This window comes from Halyomorpha halys, unplaced genomic scaffold (genome assembly GCF_000696795.3).
Source record: "Halyomorpha halys isolate HHAL.00 unplaced genomic scaffold, Hhal_1.1 Scaffold261.1, whole genome shotgun sequence".
NCBI lineage: Eukaryota > Metazoa > Arthropoda > Insecta > Hemiptera > Pentatomidae > Halyomorpha > Halyomorpha halys.
In genome coordinates, this window is record NW_027116513.1 from 74,864 (window position 1) to 100,819 (window position 25,956).

Genomic DNA, 25,956 nt, shown 5'->3' on the forward strand with positions numbered 1-25,956 from the left:
ATATAAACCAGAAATAAAAACATTAATAATTGTATGACAGTTTAATAATTGTTAAATTGAAATTATCTTACGTGGTTGATTTCAAATTATTAGTTAATATCTAGAACTACAAGTTCAGAATCTTCATTCCACCCGTTCATGAAACCTCTTCATTTTTTTCTTCATTACTCTGCATTTTTTATCGATGTTGAAAATGAATTTAAGATTTACATACAAGTATTATGAAATTATTTATCAATAACTCCATTCCATGCTATTAGTTTCATAAATGTGCAATGCATATTTTGATATCATAGATATATGAATTGACATGTAAGGCTTTTATTTCAAGATCTTTCACGAATATCCTTATTAAGAGATTTGTCTTTGAATTTGAGTTTTTTTTTCCTAATTACTTAAAACGTTTAAATTACCTAACTTCACTTGTAACCTCTACAACTTGTTTACCTCTTTGATTATATCGATACCAATGTTTATTTCGATACTAACCATGTGACTAGTGCTATGGTTGTTTACAATGTGTTGAGGTTTCTATTATGTGATTTATACTGTTAAGTGTGTTTGTAATTTTATTCTTACGGCATTTCAACGTAAAAAGTCAAATATGGGTGAAACAGAACCCGTTTCTGACGCCTGGAGTTTAAAAATCCCGGAATTCAAGCAAGAGGACAACCCTCATGGTCTTCTAGAAGAGAGTTCCTTTTCCACACGTTTCCCAACATATAGGGAAGCATATTTAAAAAAGTGCTGGCCTCTTGTTGAGAAGATCCTTGGGGCACACTTCATCAAAGCAGAGCTTGACCTAGTTGAAGGCACCATGACTGTTCGCACCACAAGGAAAACTTGGGATCCCTTTATAATTGTAAAAGCTAGGGACATGATTAAATTACTATCTCGAAGTGTACCTATTGAGCATGCTGAGAAAGTGTTACTGGATGATAATGGTTCCGATATCATTAAAATTGGAACTATGATTAGGAATAAAGAAAAATTCTTAAAAAGGAGACAGAGGCTTATAGGGCCTGCTGGTTGTACACTTAAGTCTATTGAACTCCTAACTAATTGTTATGTTCAGATTCAAGGGCAAACAGTTGCTGCAGTTGGGCCCTATCGAGGTCTAGCACAGGTAACTAACTACTTTCTAGATGTAAATTTATATTTCCTTATTTAGTGTAAAAGAAAAAAATATTTTGCATAAGCTTAGTCAACTTTAAGTAAACTCATGGTTTCCTCAGATCATCCTCTAAATAGCTATGATTTGAACTGGGACCTTAACTTCATTAATCATTCCATCTTCCAAGAATGTGGAATTAATATTTACTTTGACAATTCAACAGTTTAACGAGTTCAATTATCTCTTTAAACAAATTTTGCTCTTTTGAACATTGATCTGAATAATTTTAAGTACATTTTGTGCTTAGTACTTCCTCTGTACACCATTCATAGCTAAAGTTTAAGATAAATATAATGAGTAATATTTAATATGAGTTGACATGACTTAAGACTTGTCTTTACTCTCAAGTAATGTTAACGCTTAGTAATTTCTAGTTTAGTTTTCAGCATGATTTAATTGAGGTAGTAGCTGGACGAAGGACATGTGATGTCCAAATTCCCTTTTCTAAAGATTGCATTTCATTACCTACCAATGTTTAAAAGCTGTATGATAATTGTTAATAATAATAATAATGATAATAGTTAATAAGCTGAGAGATGATTTCATACATTGATGTATAATTAACAAAACTTGACCATTCGATTTCTAAGAACATGTTTTTGGGCGGACAGTTGCCTGATAAATGAGCAAACATTTCAGGGTTTTCATAAATAAGTGTTGATGGTTTTATCAGAATATGTGGAAATTACAAAATATTTAATCTAAATTTAACAAAATCCAATTTGAATATATAAGAGGTTTTGGTAGTTAGCAGAGAATATGAATTTGTATTATAAAACTCGTTTTTGTAAATAAAAAGTAAATTTTTTGCCCTCTATATTTTTTTTAACATGAAATTTACAGTAATTCGATACTATGGACTTCAGTTAATGAATATGAAATTATTATTTATTTTTTAATAAATATGGTGTTTCAAAATTAAACTCTTTTCTTTAAAAACTAGTTCATCGCAACTGTGACTCTGACATAACAATGGTTGTTTACTCACTTACACTCAATTAGAAAATGGCTTATGAAAAGTTTAAAGTATACTAGGTATATTATATATTAGTTTAAAATAATATGCTAGTGGTATAATAACAAATAGAAAAAATTACCAAATAATTATGGTGTGTAAAATTTACACAAACATAACATAAATAAAATCATACCGAATCAAAGTTGTTGTTGAATTACATGGTCACCAATGCGCTCTTTAACTTTTGTTGTCCAGTAGTTAAATGTTGGAAAAAAAATTGTTTGTGGTTAACTGGGAGAAGTATAATAATGTATCATTTACAAAAAAATGATCTTACTAGTTTGGTCCAAATAATTAATTGCAATGTTAACTTTTTTCCTCCATGAATAGTCAACTAATATCAAATTAAACCATCTAAAATTCATTTTTAAAATACTGATGAATTTTTGAAGATTAAAAAATACAATAATTAACCAATTAAAAAAAAAATAATTACATCAAAACTGAAAAAATTCAAGATTTTTAAAAATCTGAAAATAAATTCTTATTTATACCACTAATGGAAATTATTCCTTAAATTTTAATAAGTGAAAAGATAATTGTTTGGTTTGGCTGAATTGAGTCTTTTTTTTTTTTAATTAATATGCTAAAATTGTGGTTTTAATATTGTTTTACAAAAAAATGTAGAAAATTGATACATTAATAAACCTATGTTATTCCTTTTTTTAATTAAAATATGTAAGTATTCAGTTTGTTTTATTTTATAATCAATGTTATAAGCTCTAGTAATCATTATAATTATCTTTAAAATTTATGTACAGGTTCGACGGGTAGTGGAGGATACAATGAAAAATGTACATCCTATCTACAACATTAAAGCTTTAATGATAAAACGTGAATTGGCTAAAGATCCAAAACTGAAAAATGAAAATTGGTCCAGATTTTTACCAAAGTTTGAGTCGAAATCGGTTGGTGCTAAGAAAAAGCCAAAGAAGAAGAAGGAAAAGAAACCATATACACCATTCCCTCCTCCACAACAGGAAAGGGATATCGACAAACTGCTTGCTTCAGGGGAGTACTTTATGACAGAGGAAGAAAAGAAAAGGAAGAAAAGAGCAGAAAGGTTCAAAAAGGTCTGTTTTCAAATTTAATTTGTCTATTACCTTGGATATATTTTGGATGTTTACTATACCCATAATTTTGTCTGTTTTATCTTTATCATATTAGGATTGCTTTTATTATTTGTTAAACTTTTTTTTATTTTTTGTTTCCAAATTTTAGCCATTTTAACCTTCTGTTATTGCTTGATAGAATATTGTTATTATAATATGTTTCAAACCACCATAGATGAAGAGTTTTCAGTAGACATGAGTGATCCAATTCTTTCACATATTGAAAGATATGGAACATTTCATGAATCTAAATCTAAGAAGATGTATACCTCCTTACACATAATTTTTATAAACTGAACTTTGTACAATTTAATCCTTTAAACTTATTTTATCTACTTTTAATACTTTTGGAGTTATTGGCTATAAATTAAAAAAAAAAATATTACCCGACCATGTTGAAAAAGCTGCCAAGTTAGGCCTACACACACCCAGGGAGTGTTAAAGTTGTTATTATTGTGTTCAAACATTTTTATTTAAGAATCCAGTGACAGAAATTAGTTTGCACTTACTTCTTGGTAGAGGTAAATTTTAAGCTATTTTTGGTTCTCTAAATGTTTATATTCTTTATCTTTTATTTATTTATTTTTTTGAAATTTCATTCTTAAAAAGAAATACTTAAATTATTATGTTCTATCACACAACTCTTTAGACTATTCTCATTCGAATTTGAGTCATTGAATGCACCGAGTAAACATAGATTGACTTATTTGCATTGTCTTATTTAAGTGTATATCATTTTTCATTTCCATGTGTCTTTAATACTCTTTAATGTTTTAATTTATTTATTTTTATTTTTTAGGATGAGGAAGCAAAAATCAGAAGAGAAGAAAAACGGAAAGAACCTTTCATTCCTCCAAAAGAAGAAACCAGTGTCTCAAAACCTTCTACTTCATCTGATGTCAATATTGACGAACTAAAAAGAAAAATTAAAAAACAAAAATTGAGATAAGCTAAGGAAAACTTTTTAAAAAGACACCATCTTATTTATATTTGAACTGTTCATTTGATGATGATGTTTTTTATTGGAAGTTAATTAGTTAACGATATAGAGTTGAAGGATAAGATTAGATGGTCCAGTTGGTTGTCGAATTCAAACCTAAAATAGTAATAAAACTATTTATTTATCACCGACATTATGACTTTTTCTCAGGCATAAGTCTTTTAAGATTTGTAATATAAGTCAAACTTCAACCTTCAAAAAAATATAGTTTATTATTTTAATTTACTTCTTTACTACTATCCGTACCATCTTGTCCTTCGATGAAATTTTTTAAAAATAAAAGGTTATAAATTTCTTTTTTTTTAAGCTACTGTAATAAAAAATGAATTATTTTATTACTTAAATTGTAAATTTGTAAATATATATTGATTTTTAGTTTTGGTTTTATTTGTGTTGTATGTCTCTCAGTCGTGCTGATGAGACCTTTAATGTTTTTTAAAAGATATTTTTCTTCCCTATAAGTATCCACAAGGAATGGAGTTGCTCAGTGAGTAAGGTGATGTGTTACTATCTCCCATGCCTAGGTTCGAATCCAGGTGTAGCAAGTAATAATTTATTATGTTACTTTGGCTGTGAGTCTCTTAAGGCAAACTCAGTCTCTAAAAAGTGAGTTCAGAGAAAAAAACCTGACAGTTGATTGTGATCCTGAACAAATCACTTTTAGTCCATAGATTTCAATGGATCTCAGTGTTCATCTGTCCTGAAGACATGGCCACACCACTTTAGATAGTGGGCCTCTTGAACAAATCACATCCTTCATCAAGAGGACATCTATTTCATTCCTGATAGTGTTCATCTAACTAGTTAAAAACTTGATGTTATGTTCTGGAAGTTCCTCAATACTCTGCATACATTCTGGATTTATCACCAAATGACTTTCATATGTTAGGACTATTGAAAGAGGCTTTAGGTGTTTGAGAGTTACATGCCTTTTGAACACCCTCCTTTCTTTTTACATTTAAAATTTAAAAAACCTAATTTGGTGAGAAAAGAGTGCCAATAAGGAGGAAGGGTGATTATGTTGAAAAATGTGATATTTTTTCTTAACTATTTACATAAGTTTACAAACTGTTAAATACAAAGTATATTGAATGGCTGTCATAGTTAAAGTTTAAATTATAGTTGTGTTCAGGTTTTAAATTAAAAATATATATACATTGTCAATTACATTTTATGTGACATTTTGACCAAACATGATGGCTTCTTGACCACCTACTGGTACAACAAACCTACTTAGTTTGACAGACTCCTGAACTACTCCCCGTACCCTCAACATCAAAAATCTTTTACACTAATTGCTTTGCTATTTTTAGATCAATGGTTATATAAGGAGCTGATTTTCTAGATCACACTCAACTGCCAGATTTTTCCCTAATTACAGTACTCACTTTATGAGACTGGGTCCACCCCAGGAGTGTTCCACAGGGTTGACTCATGGCTACAGTACAGAATAAATAATTATCTGCCACAGCCGGAGTTGAACCAGGTCCATGGAGTTAGTAGCGTAGCACCTTACCTCAGTGCTACCCCAGAGCTTATTATTTATATTAATGAACTTTAATTGATACAAACAGATGATATGATAACATAAAATAGAAGATTCTCACCTCCTTTTCTTATTAGCCTTGCCTATATTTTATTAAATATAACTACTTTTTACTAGAATGTTAGCAATTTAATTATCACCAAAGCAACTTTAATAAAAATTATCACTACAGTCCGCCATCTGCCTTCTTCTGTTTGAAGAAGGCACTCTAGAGAAGACCGATCAGTCAATACTAAATCGTATGGAATGATGACCGATGGACATTCGTGTATGAGGTAATACAATGGATTCTTATTTGGTTCTACGCACGGAGTGACAAAACTACGTGCTTCTTTTTCATTATTTAAATAAAAAAGAACTTTTTCTGGGGCAGCTTTTTGACAAAAAATGACAAATTTGAGTCCTTCTCCAGTCATTTTATAGATTACTTTGTAAAAGATGTCTCTTTTCCTATTCCATAGCTGTAAGTGAACACTTTCGTCCAGATTTAATTTCATTTTAACTGTTTTTCCTCTTAGGATGCAGCTAGGATGATTTTCTCTTGCATGTTCTGGAGTAGTTTCACCAATTCCTGTCCAACAACAAAATTCATCTTCGCATTCCCACGGAATGAAACTAAAAAGATAAGGAATAATTTTTAATGACTAATTAGTATATATTACATTAATAATACGTAAACAAATATACATGGACTGTTGCTCCATCTGTCTGTTTTAATGATTGTTGCAAAATTACTGAATCTAATTCATGACTAATAATCCATAAGATATCGAGTAAAAAAATGTATTGATCCCTAAGTGAATTTATACGTATTCTTTCACTATCCTACATTGTATATAGAAGTTATCAGTCATAAAGTTATATTTAACAATAATATAACTAGATATAATATTAATTACATATATTTTATTATAAAAACTTAAACAATATATCTAAATTATAAATATATAATATTTAAATTTATTCCAGTTTATCATATGTATGTATTATTGTTACTGCATAGTGGTATATACATAATGATGGATAAATTTTATAATATTCGAGAAACCATTAAAAGATTCACCCCTCCCACACTGTATGGGAAGAGCTTAGATTTGACAAAGAGTAAATTTTACTTAATGATATTATTCTATGGTTTAAAATATGAGCAAATATCTAGTCATATAGTCAAGTTGTTGCATGTTTGCCGTCTAAAAGCATTTGAGCAAATGATGGATGTGACTATCTCCCAGTGAAATATACGTATAGAAATAATTATAATGTCACTCTATTTCTTACTTTTAACAAATTTATAATACCTGCATTTTTCTATATGATCCTTTACATTATTATAATCGTTAAAAACTTGACAACCATAAGGTTGATTACAACAGGGAATATCCAACAAAACATTTTCCAACTTCTGTTTTATCCTGTTTACATAGCGCTGTAGGACAAAAGAATCTCGACATAAAGGGCATTGGCTCGTTAATTGTGCACATCTATCGCAGACACAGTGCCCTCTATAGCAAATTGTTAGGCTTGTAACTGCCTAAAAAATTGAACATTATTAGTAATGATTATTGGAATTGATTAATGTTAAATAAATTTATTAAAACTATATTTATATATGAATTGTGTAATATTTGAGGAATTAAAAATTCTGTTTCTGTGTACTTCCTCTACTTCTTTCATTATTGTAAAAATCTATCCATTTCTTTAGAAACTCTTGGTATTTAAATTTTCAAAAATACTTATGAATTCTGTTAAAGTTCTTCATGATTAGTAAGATTTGATATTTTATATATTATTAGTAAGACTATATAATTTCTTGATTTTATATTCTAATTTCCAAATATTGCTCAATAAACAAGACATACCCTCAGTACTATCCATATTGAAAAAAAATAAGTTTTTTTTTTATGTAATATTAATGCAGAGTTGGCAGAAATGTCTAATTAAACAATGTTTTTTATTTATAGTAATTATTAATAAAAGAAAATCGTAAAGACCATAGGATTTTTGATATCACACAAATATTACTAATGTTTTTTTTTAAATATCTAGTAATCTCAAATAAAGTTTTCCAATCAATCAATGAAAGAATTATTTATATTTAAACTATTACATGTTGTCAGTTGGGGAGGTCTTAATCGAAATATTAACTAATATTCCATAACATGTTATTATTGAGCTATATTAGAATTAATTTGATTAATTAGAACCATCCTCCAACCTGGAGGGAATAAACACTTTGCAAACACATATCGAATAAGTTCAGTAGTCGTTGAAATTAAATAAGAAGTATTTTGAGATTTAAGAAGTTGACACAACTCAGGTCAAAAGACACATAAAAATGAGAAAAAAAAATACTATTTTTTAAAGTAATGTTTCTTCTAATATGAACAAAATTAACCCCCAAAAAAATCCTCGCTTAAGTTGTCATAGTACTTAACTCTGAATAAATCTTAATACCATTTTATAAAATACTGGGACGTTGGAAGTTTTAAAATTCTTCCACTTGCTGACAATTTTATAATTTCATGATTAGGAAATGTAATTTCTTTAAAAGAAATCTCTCTTCATCAAATGAAATATCTCTTTTGTTCTATTTAATTAATAAATATTTTATTTATTAAGAAGAGAAAACAATTTTCATCTGATCCAGGCCAATTTGCTCAACCACGCCTAAACAAGTTTCATTTAAAAGAATTCTCGAACTAAACAAAATATATATTAGCAACCTAGATTTAGATGCTTTGAAAAATCAAAGCATTATTCTAGGTACATTTTGTCTCTAACATTGTTTTATTGGATATATACATTGTTTCATTGGATACCTAGCATTTTTTTATGTTTTCAGTCTGGTATGAGGATTACAAGTTACCAGAACTAGTCCTAGATTGGAGATCACTGTATTTTTTTTTTTTTTTTTAGTATTAAAATCACATTGTTTATTTTTACTGAGTTAAGAGGAATCACAGTACAAGAGACAAAATTCTATTAATATAAAAAAACATAAGTAATATTCAACATTGAAAGTTTTGACTTTTTTCAAATTAGTATTACCTTGCAAAGCTCTTTACAAATTAAATATATGACTTATAAATTATTAAGGAATTAATAGTTTTATGGGACCCCTACACTTCACCTTCATCTTGGAGAGAATTTCATACCTCCATAAGTTATTTCATTCCCATTTTTTATTACTTTAATGATAATTCTGTAGAGCTAAGGGTAAATAAAAATTGGTGCAAAACTCAGGAGGAATACAAAATGGTAGCTACAGTAAATATCATTAAAAAGTAAGTATTGAAGTATTTACAGTGGAAGTATATTTTATTCAATAAAAATCTAAAATTTTCTCACATTTTTCATTCTGAGCTCCATATCCTCAAACTTACCTACAGCATTAAGATACTTCATACAAATAATGAAAAATTAATATTGTGGCGAATATCATGGCAACTGCTGCTCCTACAAAGATAACCAACTATATTATAATATACACTTGCTTTTAGATGAGTACTAGCAGACATCTGTACATCATAGTTCCCGAGATATAGTTTTTCATAAAGCAATAAATATTTTTTTCCAAACAAGAAAAAATCAAAATTTTAGGAATTTATTTTGGTGAAACTGTTCTTCAATTGAGAAGTAACAGACCAGAACTTCGTATGAGTTGTAATTTCAATGATATTTGTCAAAATATATTCACAAAATACTGATTTTAAGTTCTTTTTTTGGAAAAAAAATTTGCTTTTTGAAAAGCTGTATCTCTGGAATCATTTAACATAAACATCTCTATTATAGCTATTTTTCAATATAAATGAAATTATATATATGTATATATAGTTGACCGTAAAAATTGATATATAAGAAGATGGTCAGGGTAGCGGTCAAAAGAGAAACAAAAATAGTTTACAACTATTTATTTTCTGACGTTTCACCCCACTTTGCAGGGTTTCATCAGGGCTGTTCAAAGTGGGGCGAAATGTCTGAAAATAAATAGTTGTAAATCATTTTTGTTTCTCTTTCGACCACAGCCCTGACCATCTTCTTATATATAAATGAAATTGTTTTATAATTTTTTTTTAGTGCTGCAGGTAGTTTTAAAGATTTTTTTTTTAGTTTTGAAAACGACGCCATTTTTAATTCACTTTCCCAATTATGGTTGGTTGAGTTAAATTTTACCGATATATATTTATATTTTAAAAATTGGGATGTAATAACTTCTTTCTTGTCCACCCACTTTCTCCAGGCTCTTCAACGAGCAGTATTTCATACCCCCCCCCTCCCCCCCGAACTCCCAAACCACAGGGTCCCCACCCAATATTGTAAAGCTGCACAAGTTCAAGATTGGCTAGTGTTTTAATATAATTTACCTCTTCATAACATACGGGGCATTCTAAGACCTGGACCAACTCGTCAATGAACTGGGCCGACCCGTGAGGCAGTTCCAACAGCACGTCACGGATGGAATTGAAAACTGTCAGCCTGTTTATTGAAAATTTCCCTTTGCATAGGCGACATCTGTTCTGGGGAAGGATGTCACAATCCGAACAATTTTCACAGCAAAAATGGCCATTTTCGCAAACTCGTCCCAAACGCTTCGGTAAAGACAAGCATACCGAGCATTTGAGGAAAGTCAAGAGTTCCCAAAAGATGCGATCATAATCACTACTTTCCGATAATACGAACATTTCCAAAAAACAACATCTAAGTGAAACACATGTTTAAAATAATTATTATGCAAAGATTACCTTACGATTATTGGGTATTTATATAAGCTCGTACTTCGGGTTTAATTTAATTAATAGATTGTAAACAGGGAAATTGAAATTTAATTCTTTAGCATTTTTCCACTTTAATTCGTTCCACCGAAAACTATTCTAAAATAACTAGTTTGATTGATTCTTTTTCGTTGAAATTTTCAAGCTCATTCCTCAAAGCAGAGATGGAAAAAAAATAGTCAGTAATAAATAAAACTATGACTAAATTGTCATTTATAGTTAATTAATAACTGAGGAAATTATATTGGGTATGAATTTATTCATCTACAGAAAATATTGAGACTAGTTTGAAAATGTATTTCAACTTTTTTATAGATGACATTATCCTAGAAACATGTAATTCCAGTTTCGTTTTTGAGCTGTTTAGGTTGTTCACATAAACACAAATCATTTTACGATTAAATACTTGGTTTATTTGGGACCCAGCAACCTCAAATTTCTATTGAAAACTCGTATTTGAAATTTTTCACTATTGCAATATTCCATATACAGGGTAAGTTAAAGTATATGTAAGAAATAAGTATAGGGGCGCCCAAATCAATAAAATAAAGAAAGAATGGATGGAACTTCAAAGATGTTACTTATGCTGAAAATTTTCTTTTTGGTATTAGGACATCATAAAACCGCAGGAGGTAGTGTGGCCGTACAACATAGGCAATGATGGTCGATCTTCATATTCCAAACATTGGAAACAAACCTTTTTCCGATGTAAATACATCGCTGTTTTGTTAAAACAGTTTCACATTTAAAAAAAAAAAAAATCTTTCTTTTTTTTAGTTTTGTGTTAGTTTTTCAATTGATTGTACCATAGACCGTAAGTAATCTGTAACTACTGTAATAGCTTAAGGAAAGTCCAGTCAGAGATTCTATCCTTAGATAGAATATACCCTATTTTAGACATTTTTTATCTATTTCAATAATTTTTTGTTTCACTATTCAAGCTATGTAGTGACAAGTCAAGTAAGGCTGATCTTGCTTTTAAAATAGAGCTCCTGTGACATGATGCTGTCCTAATACCAAAAGAAAATTTTCAGAATAAGGTAAGTCCCGTCCCTGTCGCTCAGTTTTTTACAAAAAGATTAATTAACTAATTATAAAGAAAGCTCTAAATATAATACAAAATATTATAAAACAATAAATATACAATAAATAATTACTCATAACGAAGTATTATGCAATATTTTATTTAGACTTCATTTTTGATATAGATAAAAATCATAAATAATATTTGTCTGGTATAAAAAAAAAATCCTTCTGATCTCCCTAACAATTTTATCAATTGTAAATAAAAACATTTTGAAATATTTTCAACTATCTTTTGAGTATAAAAACTACAATTAAACAAAATAATGACTATTTTTATTTTTTATTTGTTTATATATATAAGGAGAAGGTGGTTGGGGGTGCAGTTGGTAAAAAACACAAATAAGTTGAGAGAACTTATTTAAGTAAGTTCTCTCAACTTAGTAGTGTTTTTTACTGACCATACCCCTAACCATCTTCTCCTCATATACAGTAGTATCTACGGTGAACTATCTTCTCATCATAATTTGTATAAATTTTTTTAAATACAGAGAGTCTGTCTGTCAAAAATGGTGGATTTTTGGATACATTTTTCACTAATCTGGTTGCTCTAATCTAATGAATAGATTTGTTCCAACATGATTTCAAACCATTCTACATTATAATCAAACTTCAGGACACAGGATTTGGAAAAGAAAACCATATGGCCATAAAATCTGCCAGTTTTGACTTAAATTGAAATGAGTGTAATGAATGATGAAAGTTTAGTGAATCCAGAGGTTAAATGCTGACTACATGCTTAGAAACCTACCTCCACCGAACTCCATCAAAACTCAAATTCCCAAGATCCAACATCATACAATCATATGTGTTTTAGTCAACTACTAGGAAACCTACTTTTTGGTTTAGCTCTGATTATATATAATACAATGTTGAAATAATATTATTTTAATAATTAAAATTTATGTATTAGTTCTTTGTAAATTTGTTTAATTGTTTATTTGGTAAACAATTCTACTGCTATTATTGTTTTGTTTCTTTTTTATTTATGTGTTGCTATCTATTGATGAATTTTTTAAATTGACTTAGTTGATCAAACGGTTGTTGTGGATCACGGGAGAGGAGAGGTAGGTATGAAGGAGTGAAATAGGGGTAATAATTTATTGGTTAATTTTTATTTGGCTTTGTAAAGGAGGAAAACTAACATATGTAAAAGAAACAAAAAAGAAATAATTTTTTTTGTTAAGAAAAAAAATGTATTTAGTGTATTGATGATTATTGTTTAAAAAATGAAAAATGTTTATATATTGTAGTGTATATATGTCCAAATATGGATTGGTAGGTACGCTATGTATTATAGCAACCCAATGTTTTAGGGCAGCATGGCTAAATAAAGTATTTCTCTCAATCATACCATTTTTAATATATGACTTAAAATCAATAATTTGATAGATAAAATTATTTAATTAAAAAATTCAGTGCCTTGTACAAAAAAGAGTACAAAGTCGTCAAAATTTATTTATTACATTATCTTATATTTACAGATTACGTTACATCTGTCCTGTATACTACTTTTGATGGTAAAAAGGGGAAGGATGAACGCCAAGTGACAGGGAAAGAAGCATATGTTACATTCTAAACACTTAGAATGCAGTCTAGACTCAATTTACCTAGAAGCACACATTTTGGATCTTCCTCTTGATGTGACAACTGTTCTCTAGTGATATAAAAACTTACGTTTTTAGGCACAGACCCAGAAATTATTATTACTATGTATTCAATAAATAAATTAATTCTAAGTAAGAATATAAATAATGCCCCTATTGCCAAATACAGACTGCATGCATTTCCTAACTTCATATTCATATAACACCTGATGAGACTAAAAAGTCCCAACCATGATAGTATATAATTTTACAATATGGACTCATAAAGTCCATAATATTATTAAGTTTTTCATTGTATTTAATTAATGATAATACTAAGAATTATAACTACAAAATGCAAAACAAATAAAAATTTTATCCAAATAAACACATAGACTCTTTATAATCTTCTAATTAGCCTTAATGATAATTATAATTTTATTTATATATAATAATTGTATTATACAACAATACATCATCTTGTTATGTTGTACTTAGCAAGTTTCAAAAAAGTATAAATTTATGCAACAATCTAACAATTGAAGAATGAACTTAATAGAAGTGGGCTTTTAAATCCCAAAGGGTTTTGAAGTGTTTAAATTAATACAGTGCCTTAAAACTTTAAAGTAACTTAAAAGTCCCATCAGAAAATAAAGGAATTAAATGTATTTTTACACTTAAAACTCAGGTTTCAAATTATCAAGATCACAATACGACGTCTTACTGTATATTTCATAGATTGGTAAGTAAAAGCAAGTATTGCTCTTCTTTATTCATTTCTTCATTTATAACAAGTTTTTTGGAGTATATACCCTCTGAAAATATGTTAAAAGCATAATTCAACTGATCTATATAAATTATATCCAATTTTTAATGAAAAACAAAATTTACAGCATGGTAATATTGTAATGAAATTGTTATGCTATTGTTGTCTATCCTACACCCACAAAAGAAGGAATCAACCAAAATTTTCTGATAATCTGAGTAAAATACTTTAAATGACTATATTTGGTTATCAAATTTCTTTCCTTATTTATTCCATTATTCATAGTTAAAAGCCTAACAAATCTATGTAAATGGTTAATTTTTCATGACAAAACTAATTTACAACTCAGTAATTACTTCAGAATTAAATGCTTTTATTATTTGAAGTTTCAAACAGCTCATTTATTATAACAACACAACACAGGCTCATAGAACATTATAATTATTTTATCTTAGAGAAAGCTAAATAATAATATTTTATTGTTGTTTTAATATTTTACAGTTTATCAAGTAAATAAGGCATAAGGAATGAACAATTATTCATACACAGCAAATAAAAACTAATTCAAAACATGTTTTAATTTTCACTAGCTTTAATTTTTCTTATTATATCTTACTTTTTTCATTTTATACCCCTGTTATTTTACACTTAGGTTTTTGCTTTCCTTTTGTAACTATGTGTTTGTATCTTTTTTAGCCCTGAAGAAGCCCTGCAACGTGGGGCGAAACGTTGGCTCATTAAATTAGTATATTTCTACTATTTGAGTTTTTCTTGACCGCACCCGGACCATATTCCTTTCATCTTCACACACGGTCAATCAATAATCTTCCAGTATGTTTAGATTAATTTTATTGAAAAAATATACACCCTTTTTAATTCCGATTAATAAAATTTAAAAACTACGACAAAATGATAATTTAGACTTTAAATAATATTAAAGTAATAATTAAATTAAATGCCTAAAGGTAACAGCACAAATAAAGAAATTTAGAAAATAATAGTTTTAATAACTGCCGCTAGATGCCAGCACCACCCAAGCAACCGCTTCGGAAGTTCAAATATATTGAAAAATTTATTTTACTTAAATAATAATAGTTCAACAAATTGCCTAAAGATAGCAGCACAAATCAAGAAATGTCGAAAATAATAGTTCTAAGAAAAGCCGTAAGATGGCAGCACCATCCAAGCAACCAATTCCTAAGTCGGGATCCAGCACAAAAATTTTACTTTGTATTAGGAGAGTAGAAGTTTGCAGGAGCTCAACAATTCCACCGGGCTCGATAGTGCGAGTTCGATCAGTTGAGCTCCTGTGACTTCCTAATATCCTAATATAAAATAAAATTTTAGTGCTGGATTTCGTTCGGAAAAGGCTGCTTGGATGGTGCTGCTATCTTACGACAATTATTAGAACTATTATTTTGTGCATTTCTTGATTTGTGCTGCTATCTTTAGGCATTTAGTTAAACTGTTATTATTTAAGTAAAATAAATTTTTTCTACTATATGTAGACTTCGGAAACGGCAGTTTTGGAATTATTAATTTCTACATTTCTTGTTTTGAGGCATTATCTTTAGGCAGTTAATTGAACTATTATTGTTTCGTTGTTTAAAGTCTTGTAAAATTGTAATTTTATGGTCTTTTATATTGATTTTATTGATCAGAATTAAAATGGGTGTATATTGTTTTCAATCATATTCAACTAAACGTGTTATAAATTAATTATTATTCAAAAATAATTTTTCATTATTTATGCTCTTAGTAAACAGTAAAATAACAATAAAATGTACTATTTAAAATCGCACATATATATAACGGTACTGTTGATCCCTTTTCCGACTCACAGGAGCGATGGATTTTGAAGAATGAGGTATCAAAAGAAAGAGAATTTCATAAAGAGCCGAATCACAATTTCAATTTTTAAATCCTTTCTGTAACTTTAATAGAACTTGTAATTACAACATTCAAATAAGTAAGAGTTTTAAAAACTCCGACAGAGTTAAGTTGACGAATCCAGACGATTCCAATTGGGTTTTAAAGATTTAGACGCAGACAACAAAACCCAAGCACATTCCAATGGAACATGGATTGGATTTATGTTTTAAAGCCAAAAAATCAACCGTTTTTGAGACAGTGCAGAAATTAGGTACAGATCAAATCTTATTCAAAGGCAACAGCGCTGTGGTTGCTATGGGATAATTATGCGACGTATATCTCAACCGCTTTTTATTATTGATAGCTCAAATTATTCAACTAGATAGCATGAATGTTTTAAAACAAGTTCTGCTCAATATCCTGAAAGCGATTCCATCAAATTTGTTTAGTCTGCTCATCTGTGCTTTGTGCAGTCTCAAATTATTCTGTGTTAAAATAAATTTACGGATGGCTGAATCTTAACTGTAAAACAGAAGTGGCATTTTCTAGTGGGTCACCTCATTACTTATAACTTAAACTGTTATCTAAGGATAGCAGTAATAAAGAATACAATTTTACTTATATGTGGTGATTTACCTAAAAGTTTTCATACAATGTTTTGAGTTTTTCAGAGAAAATAGCAGTTGTATTTTATATGTAGGAGATCAATCCAAAAGATTCTATTGACAGCTTATAAGTGGTTTAAGGCAACATTCAGAAATTTTTCTGAAATAAAGTATTTATAAAAAAAAAAAAAGGATGCGTCACGTGAGGGAACTAGAGTTCTGAAATGGATGAAAGTCATTTTTTTTTAATTGAACATAAGTCGGCAGGATTGTATTGTTCTTGGGCACTTTTATCTATCTCAACCAAAAAGAGCCCTTATACATTTTGTTAGAAAAAAATAAATTAAATTAATTATATCGTTGTTATTCTATTCTGACTTTATCCAGACATATACAGACTTAATACATTTCCATAAAATACTAATAATAAAAGTAATTGAATAATCTTTATTCTGTTGTGAATTTAACAAATTGGGTATTTTGGAATTTTCGTTTTTTTTTTACTGGAATAGTACTTGATAGTGATTCGTTTAACTACATGAAATACATTTAAAATAATACCACAAGGCCCTGTTTCATAATAAAGTACAAACTAATATATTAATCTTGTAGTTTGGTATTTGGTACAATTTCACTGACTTATACAATTCTAGCTGATAAATTTTTACTTTTAAGCTCATGTAATATATAACAAAATGTATGTATTTTATAATTCGTGTACTTGAATTTATTCATTATGAAACAATCCCCAGATTATCAAAAATATTACAGGTATTTTACAACATATTGATCTAAAAAGAATTTTCCACTTTAGGTAAAGTACAATCAATATATTTTATCCTGAAAATTTTAGATGTCGCCTTGTATTACAAATTCATCTTTAAAAAAGTCTCTCCTCTAACAACAAACAGCACTGGGAAAACAATTAACATTGGAAGCAAATATTTGATTAATATATATATTGTATTGAGCGAGGGTGGACAGAAGTTGGTTAGCATTTAGAGTCGAGCTCCTGTGGCATGATGCTGTCCTGATACCAAAAATAAAATTTTCAGCATAAATGACGTCCGCGCTTAAAGTTCGTTAGTGTCGCTATCTCTTGGCTGTTTTATACACTCACTACATTACTTTCAGATTTTAATGTAGTAAAATAAATACTTTCTTTATACCTATCTAAATATTACTAAATATCATTTAATAGAATATTAAAAGATATTTTAGTTCAGCAATTAGACAATAAATGTTGCACACTCTCACATATAAATATTTCTTTTACTTACTGAGATAAATACCCTCCATCTTAAAAATTTTCAGATAAAAAAAAACCCTAGTGCGAAAAATCCTTTGGGTTTATGATCTCCCAAAAAATTTCATTTTATTTGTCCATTTTTATAAAAAAAAATAAACATTTTATTACACAGTTATACAATTTGTGAATATCTTTTGAGTATAAAACTTTAAATTAAACAAAGCAATCCCTAATTTTCCCTTTTATATTCCGCTTTGAATTTGTCTGCTTTCAATTTTGAATATTTAAAATATTGGCTTCTTTCTCATGCTTGACAATTCATTTTAGGTGGCATAAATTTTTCTAATCCCTAGCAGTTTGTCCAAAATAGATATGTGTATATAATTACTTTTATAAATATCTTTGTCAATAGATATATTTTTTTTCAATCTATCACTCACTCAAATCATTTGGTATAATATAATAATAAAGGCAAACCAAAGCTCTCTGTATTTAGGTATACCCTAAGAGACTTACCTTTCAGCTTAGTGTTCGGAATCCTTTAGCCCAAATATTCTACTCAATACATTAATTTTCAAAATCCTTAAGTCACTGTTCTCCCCTTAATTTATATAGCTCACTCATTCATTTCCAAAAACATTAATAATTGTGATTTTATACAAATATTAACTTCAGAATTCTGAAAATTAGAAACAAACTAAACATTCCTATGACAAATAATCCCTAGCTTTTAATCGGTCTTGAGTCTTGTTTTTTTGACACATTTTAGAACCCTGATACTAAAAGTTTCTCCTGATATCTGTAATTCTAAAATAATTAGATTTTCTACCACTAACCATATATTTCAATTTATCCATAATAATTGCAGACCACACTGTCTCCCATGAATATCACACAGTTTGTAACAGGAGTGTTATATATTTTTGAATAAATTCTTCATATTTCATCCTCCATTGACTTCAACACCAGTAACTCTGCCAATAGTAGCCTTAATTTTTTCTATTATTATTCTATTTATTGTAGTAAGATATGTAAATTTTGTTAACTCAATATCAGGGCATGATTATGGACGAAACTCTCCAGAACGACATTCCAAGATCTCTATCTAAGAGAAAAAAACATAAAATAATAACAAATGTTGATATCACTACATATATGGCTTCCTCCGTGTTATACTTCATGTAAATGAACCATTCACACATTGTAATTTTCCATAGAAAACTCTGACTCCTCCAGGAAGGTTACTGTTCCGACTTAGTACTTGAACAAATCGAGCCTTGCTTAATATTATTAAATATTTTCCTAGAAAAGTTTATCAGTAAACAAATTAAAAAAATGCATGAACAAAATGGCTCCAGTGAAACCTAGCATGTACAATCATACCAACGATAGAAATGAAAAGGTAAAAGAAGACAACAAACAGTTTAAATAAATGGATTTAAAATTATGGTTGTATTAACCAATGAGAAACAAAAACAAAAATATAAAAGAATTCAGGTAAAACAAATAGCATAAAAATTATAATACAATAACATAACATTATATATTAGATTTACATAATTTTTTCTATATCCATATTATATATATATTTATACAATAATTACCTCAATGAATATTTACATACACTATATACCAATAAATAATATGAAACAATTAACGTTAATATTAATAAATAATATTATCGTTAATATTCTTTATTAGCTAAAATGGTATTCAAAAATCAGTTACAAACTAGTTAAGTACAATACAAATTTATTTTAGCATCATTGTTTTAATTCTGACAGTATATGTATAGATCGCACCCTCATTGGAATACTAACATTACTCAAAAGTGACAACTCTGACAAAAACATTTTTATTTTATTTCAAAACTCATTTTTTCTCGAAATTAAAATAAAGAATGGATAATTATGAATCAAAATTTAATATTTTAATTCGATAGCAAGAAAAAACGATTTTCAATATAAAATCAAAATCTTTGAAATCTATCTAATCTAAAAATTATATTTTGGCGCTATATTAGTATATCAGTGAGAGGGCCATATGTCCTATGGTATATACACATATGCTTAGTTTCTTAATTTTTAAGGACTATTCATAATAAAATTATTTTAATCAATCAAATTAGAATACAAAAGATATGGATTATTGTTGTATATTTGAATCAATAGAACTATTAATGATTTTAATAATTTTCATTAAAAAAAATAATTATTTGAACAGAAAAATATTAGAAATTTTTCCAATAGCTAATGGTATAACCACAATGTAGAGATAATAAACAAAACTGATGATGGCAGTGGGTTCTAATGAAAAGTTTTATTTTGTTATTAATGCCTGGAGAAATTTTAAACCAATATACTTTAATATCTAATGTAATAAACTTATTGGATGTTTATTTATTTAGTTTTGAAAATAACTGAAAATTCTACTCAGTATAGAAAAATGAAACAATAAAAGTAATTGTGGAACCAATTAGTAATATCCATATCAAATAAGATTAATTAAATTAATTATAAACATTATATTCCTTAATAGAATACTTTAAACAATCAATTTTATTAGGTCTATTGTAAGGTATGGCTCTGGTGCCAATAGGTAATACAATCTAATTATGATATAAAATTATACTTAACCCTCAAAATCAAATACTTTATAACACCGTAATCTCTTTAATTAATTACAATTATTTTCAAATAAACATGGAAGCTATTTAAGGAAGATGTTTATGCATTTATAGTGTTCTCTCACTTTTCATAAGGTGTTACTTTTTCCTAAATCGTAAGAAAAGAGTAACAAAGGATGTACAGGGAATCGAAAATTAAGGAGACAGCATCATGAAGACTTAAGCAGAATGTATAATAAATTTGATATCAACAAATATCACAGGCTGAAATAAAAGAGTTTGCAATGAGATATTCAATACATAAACAATTACTGAGAAAGTAATTGCTGAAGATGTATTGGTAAACTTAATTTTTTCACCTTAATCTCAAAAATATTAAAAATGCATCTGTACAAAAACTTAAAAATACTTCCTTCCCTTATGTCCTGAAATTATCAAACTTCCTAACATGTCCCTCCCTCCAGAATAAGAAATCCTTGAAAATTCTCCCTTCAAAAATCAACTACAGTATATTTAAATACATGCATATACAGAGATTGAGTTTCGAGCTGTAAAAACCCTAAAATACAATTTACAAAATCTTGAAAAAATGCAATTTTGTATTTTCTGTAATGTTACAAAAAACTACAAACAACAAAATATATTAAAGAAAAAAAAAATTTCCAAAAGTTATAATAAGATGAATAATAAATTGCGGAGGTTAAGATTAAATAAAATAGTAAAACAAAATTGTTTACGTATATGATACAATAATTATCAACTACATTGTAAAATTATAGTTTTTTTTGTCAGGTAAATTGATAAATTAATTTGAGAAATACAAGCAATGATAAAAGAAAAATATGAAAAACAAAAGAACTTTATTCGAAAAGAAGTCCCAAATTAATCAATAGTTTATATTATTTTTTTCTCTACTATATAAATTATAATAATTATATATGCATTTATATTCTTCTCAACTATTTTGTCTTAATCAATATAAAAATGATCGTAATAACAAAAAATAACGCAAATAAATATGAATATTCAAAACATAATGTTAAATTCAAATATATAAAATTGAAATTAGTTTAATTAAGTTTTAAAGGACTCCCTCCCCCCCCCCAAAAAAAATTAAATTACTGCAAAAAAGAATAATAAAAAAACAGCCAGACTAAGTATACTATTGAGTAAAAATCCAGCCTATATACATAAAATAACATAGTTTGACAATAACCGATAGTAAACATAACTTGATACTATCTTATGAGTAAACTTTACCTTTTATAGATTGTAAGTCATGTCTCAACTCATTTTTAGTTTAGTTTATTTCTCCTTAAATTTATAACTATAATGTTGTTACAAATATATTTATAATCATTCAAATATTACATAGTTTTCCTTTACAACATTGGCTCAAGTAAAATTATCGATATTCATCACATATCACCATGGTAATAAATATGACAGATTATTTACTTATATAACAATAAATACACCTGTGCCATAAATGTGTCATATACCTACAGATGAAACATCAATATTTACAAATATACTGAAATGTATGAATATTAATTACTTTAAAAGGTGGTGCTTAGTATAAAAATGATCATAATCATGGTGTTAAGGAACTTTTCCTGGCAACTACAGTTACATTTATGTATTTCTTATGTTGAAAATATACAAATAAATTACCTTTATTTTTTTTAAGTTTTTAAATAATGCCCAAAAGCATTATAAGTTATTTAAAAAAATATCACAAAAATAGATACATATCAATGGTTAAAATATGTGGCTGGCGGCAGCCGAGAAACTAATTACAAGAATCAAATCACAAAGACACTCTTAAAATAAATGATGTCCCAAATGCCTCAGATTTAAACATAAACAAATAATTCCTCTACCGAATGAAGGAACATGAGCAATGGTCATCTCAAATTATATATTAAATACATAAATATACTTAATACTGTAAAACCTCAATACATACATGCATACACCAAGCGAACCATTTATCCTTACCTAGCCCCTTCTTAAACAGACAGAAAAAAGAGTAAACCTTTTTTTTTTCTATTCAAGGTGAATTAGGTATTTTAACCCAATAACGACAGCAGATTTAGTCATTCAAAGGTATTTGGTCTATTGAAAGCAATGTTGGAAAAACAATTACATAAATTTCTTCTGAACTTAGTTTATAAATATAAAATATTATAGCAATATTAAATGGCCATTTAATATGAACATATACAAATTAATATTTAAGTTTGCTGTACAACCGGTATTCTATTTTTTGCAAGACATAATCTAAAAAGCTTCTAAAATTTTTTTTTGAAACTAAAAATTCTTAACAATTTCTAAGGATAGCAATGGGCCTAGATACAAATTTTTTTGCTTTATATCCTTCTATGTCAAATTCTGTATTCTTCCTATATCCCATCAACAATGCCCTTAAGAAATCCCTTCAGAATCATAGTAGTCTTTTAGTAGTTTCACAAATTTCAAATTATATTTGGAAATTCTACATATGAACATGAGGCTGATAGATGTTAAGAAATTGGCATTGAAGAAGCTATAACTCACAGTTTATTTATAATCTGAAAATAGTTCATGTTTCACCGCAAAAAATTATGTTGATTTAAACATTGGTATCGACTTCATTATATAACATCATACACTGAGTTTTTATGGTGATCTCCAAACTCAGATAAAAAAAAAATTGTATTCAAAAAATCTGCTGTTCCTGTACATTCCACAGGAGTCAGAAAGGTGAACAGAAAAAAAAAAAAATAAAATGAAGGGTATTTAAATAAAATTAAAGGAGCTTGGACATGAAACTCTATCTAATGAACCTTATTATTTAGGACTCATTCGTAATAATTAATTTTTTAATCAAATTAAACTTTATAATATCAAACTGTTGTGAAAAAGACCTTACATACAATAAAATATAATTATTTTTTATTTATTATCTTCATATTTTTTTTTTTTTTTTTTTTTTGGAAACGCCACCAGAATTTTAAATAAAATCAAGATTTGCCAAAAATAAATACAAGCAATTGAGAATTTGTCGGGGACTTTGTTTCAAGTAAAATATTATAATGATTTTGATCAATCACATAAACATAATAAATCAAAGTTTCATTTAAAAAAATCTAGTGCAGTGCGTGCACTACACAATTTTTATTTACTACCCTACTTTGAGTTGAAATTAATCCTCACTCATTTCAACTGTGGCAATACTTTCCCGTAATAATTTTTTTAACGAACCTTTCAGTTGACAGATAGACTAACCCCAATTTCAACAGTTTTCTAAAAAGTACTTTTAATAATATATTTCATTGCAAAATTTAAATTTAATTTTTTATTTCAAAATTCTGGCAGAAATACAAAAATATTACATTTGACTAAAATTTACATTATGTTCTTAACCACTTATTCAATGTTGAATTATTAGAGAATCAATATTGAAAATAATAAGAACGATTTTATTGAGTAAGTGATCCTGTCAACTGACAAGCACATATAAAAGTTAAGCGAGATTAAAAAAAGAATTATTTAATAACTATGTTGAATAGTTAGTGCGGGGTGCATCAGCTCTAAAATAAGCTAATCATAAAAATGACTCAAAATATGGAAAACATAATGCACACCATTATGTTATTACTATGAACTTGATCAGCGTAGTCTATAACTCTGTCGGATAACTTTTCACTCATGTTTATTTCAATCATGAACATGAACTTCCCTCAAAGACAAAAATAATTATGATTATTTTTTTGAGGTTCTAAGAACATAAGAAGGAGGCAGCAATAATCATAAATACTAAGCTTAGGAAGAAAGCGTGTTTTTTAGGAACTCGTAGTATAGGACCGAGTACAAAACAGTTGGACCCAAGTTGTATAAACCAAGCAGAGTCAACTGTATATAAATTAATTTATCAATTAATTTAAGATCAATTAAAAATAACTCGTCCCAAAATATCAATATCAACAATGTTAAGAAATTACAGTCTGAGAGCCAATCAGGACAGATAATGAAAACAGTTCTAACTCTTATAGAAAAAAGCTACATCATCACATCCATTCTAACTAATCATATTCTGGTTTCTTCAATGCATTCAGCAAAATAAAAGGCCAAGAATAAAAGTAAAGCTACCTACTCTGCCAGAGGAATTTCCTGAATCACAGCCTCATTTCATCAAATTATTATTAGAATTTCGTAAAATTCGACATGATATGCACTTTTTCTACGAGCTTATTAGACAATTTAACAGCTAAGTAATCGGTAATTTCACATTAAAAAAAAAATAAAAGAATTCAACTAACAGTTAAAAAATTCCAGCAGACTTACACTCGCACAAATAATGACCAACAAATTTGCAAAAAAGCAAAATATTCTCTTGTAGAAATTACAAAAATATAAAAATAAATACTAGTTTAAACTTAAGTATGGATAGATAAAAAAAAATTAGTCCAAAAACGAAAACTACTTAAACAAAGGAAAAAATTTCTTGTTTTCAATTGAATCGGATCGTCATTCGAAGTGTTACATTAGCTATACATTCATAGGTTCAGTCAAAGTCATTGCACTCCATTCCGTGTTTTACAAAACGAGAATGAATCAAACGAATATCCTATCGCTTTTCGCTCTTAAAAAATTGGTTACACTCTTAAAGGACATCGAAGGGACTAGGAAAAGGTAATATGTGTATCAAAACTAGACAGTTTAAATGGTGCCAAGAGTCCATCGCTGAGTCTGTACAGAGGAATCGCACTTCTCAGCCGTCAATCCCATAGCGGAATGCCTGCTGTCGACACATAACGACAATCGAGCATGTTTCAGCATACTTCCATTATCTGAATCATCGTCAACTCGCCTCCATTCCTAAGTGAACAAAGAAAATATTAACAATAATATTTTAAATTAAATAAACACAAGTTCTTAAACTTTGTTTATAAATCTAAAGTTTTAATTGGTTGCCAAATGAAATAGGATGGGTTACCAATTTCAGGAGGATAATCTTTAAAGAGTATGTGTTTCATTACAGTCCTAGAACATAGTCTCTACCTTGGGAAATTAAATGAAGGAGATGCGCCATTAGTGTCATTTTATTACAAATATTATGTAATTAATTCATTTTCATGGAAACAACCTTGCAGGTGTTATGTAGCTGTAAGGTCCTTCCATTTCAAGTACCCATGGATTTCAATAAAAAATTTTTATACCTTGCGATTTTGCGGGGACCAAGTTTACATTTGTACTATATTTAAAAAATGTTTCAACCCTCAGATAAGTTTCTTTTTGAATTAACAATTTTTAAAAAATAGTTAAAAAGGTCCTAAGTAGGCAAATTGTAGACAAATCTCAAACAGTGTAACATACAATAGAGAGTTAAATGTAAAATTTCCTAATTTTAGAACTTAATCCCAACAAAGACGCAATGGGTCAAATTTTTGATTTTTGGAAATTTTCAATTTTTGGAGAAATAATTGCTTGAAAAGGAAGTCAATCTGAAGTTGATTCCCTATGTATCGAGTGCAGAAATAGATTTTGGTAGAGGTCACTTTT

General features: G+C 28.1%; 3 protein-coding genes across 4 annotated transcripts in view; 1 reads left to right on the top strand and 2 right to left on the bottom strand.

Annotated features, from left to right (window-relative positions):
* Positions 1–478: 478 nt before the first annotated feature.
* dbe (KRR1 small subunit processome component homolog dbe) lies at positions 479–4,691 on the top strand. Its single transcript, XM_014420161.2, has 3 exons — positions 479–1,126; positions 2,954–3,265; positions 4,104–4,691. The coding sequence occupies exons 1-3, from the start codon at positions 605–607 to the stop codon at positions 4,251–4,253; spliced, it is 984 nt and encodes a 327-aa protein (XP_014275647.1). The 5' UTR covers positions 479–604; the 3' UTR covers positions 4,254–4,691.
* A 1,237-nt stretch (positions 4,692–5,928) lies between these two features.
* On the bottom strand, positions 5,929–10,557 carry LOC106680443 (uncharacterized). 2 transcript variants are annotated; one of them, XM_014420163.3, is made up of 4 exons: positions 10,215–10,557; positions 9,199–9,306; positions 7,149–7,381; positions 5,929–6,465 (listed from the first exon to the last, which is right to left on the bottom strand). In XM_014420163.3, the coding sequence occupies exons 2-4, from the start codon at positions 9,253–9,255 to the stop codon at positions 5,964–5,966; spliced, it is 792 nt and encodes a 263-aa protein (XP_014275649.1). In that variant the 5' UTR covers positions 9,256–9,306; positions 10,215–10,557; the 3' UTR covers positions 5,929–5,963. The 2 variants fall into 2 exon arrangements, with proteins under 2 accessions (XP_014275649.1, XP_014275648.1); XM_014420162.3 differs by lacking the exon at positions 9,199–9,306 and having other exon boundaries at positions 5,935–6,465.
* Positions 10,558–19,227: 8,670 nt separating this feature from the next.
* The window catches only part of Pgant2 (polypeptide N-acetylgalactosaminyltransferase 2), a 272,840-nt gene continuing 266,111 nt past the window's right edge, over positions 19,228–25,956 (bottom strand). Inside the window, exon 11 of the mRNA XM_067053287.1 lies at positions 19,228–25,272. Within this exon, the coding sequence (XP_066909388.1) occupies positions 25,114–25,272 (159 nt within the window). The 3' untranslated portion in view covers positions 19,228–25,113. The remainder of the gene's footprint in view (positions 25,273–25,956) is intronic.

Excerpts from the sequence above, each read along its gene's own strand:
- dbe (XM_014420161.2), top strand. The coding sequence starts at position 605 with ATGGGTGAAACAGAACCCGTTTCTGACGCCTGGAGTTTAAAAATCCCG. Across the intron at positions 1,127-2,953 it reads CCTATCGAGGTCTAGCACAG|GTTCGACGGGTAGTGGAGGA; the intron begins GTAACTAACTAC and ends ATTTATGTACAG. Across the intron at positions 3,266-4,103 it reads GAGCAGAAAGGTTCAAAAAG|GATGAGGAAGCAAAAATCAG; the intron begins GTCTGTTTTCAA and ends TTTATTTTTTAG.
- LOC106680443 (XM_014420162.3), bottom strand. The coding sequence starts at position 10,532 with ATGTTCGTATTATCGGAAAGTAGTGATTATGATCGCATCTTTTGGGAA. Across the intron at positions 7,382-10,214 it reads GCCCCGTATGTTATGAAGAG|GCAGTTACAAGCCTAACAAT; the intron begins GTAAATTATATT and ends TCAATTTTTTAG. Across the intron at positions 6,466-7,148 it reads GATCATATAGAAAAATGCAG|TTTCATTCCGTGGGAATGCG; the intron begins GTATTATAAATT and ends TTATCTTTTTAG.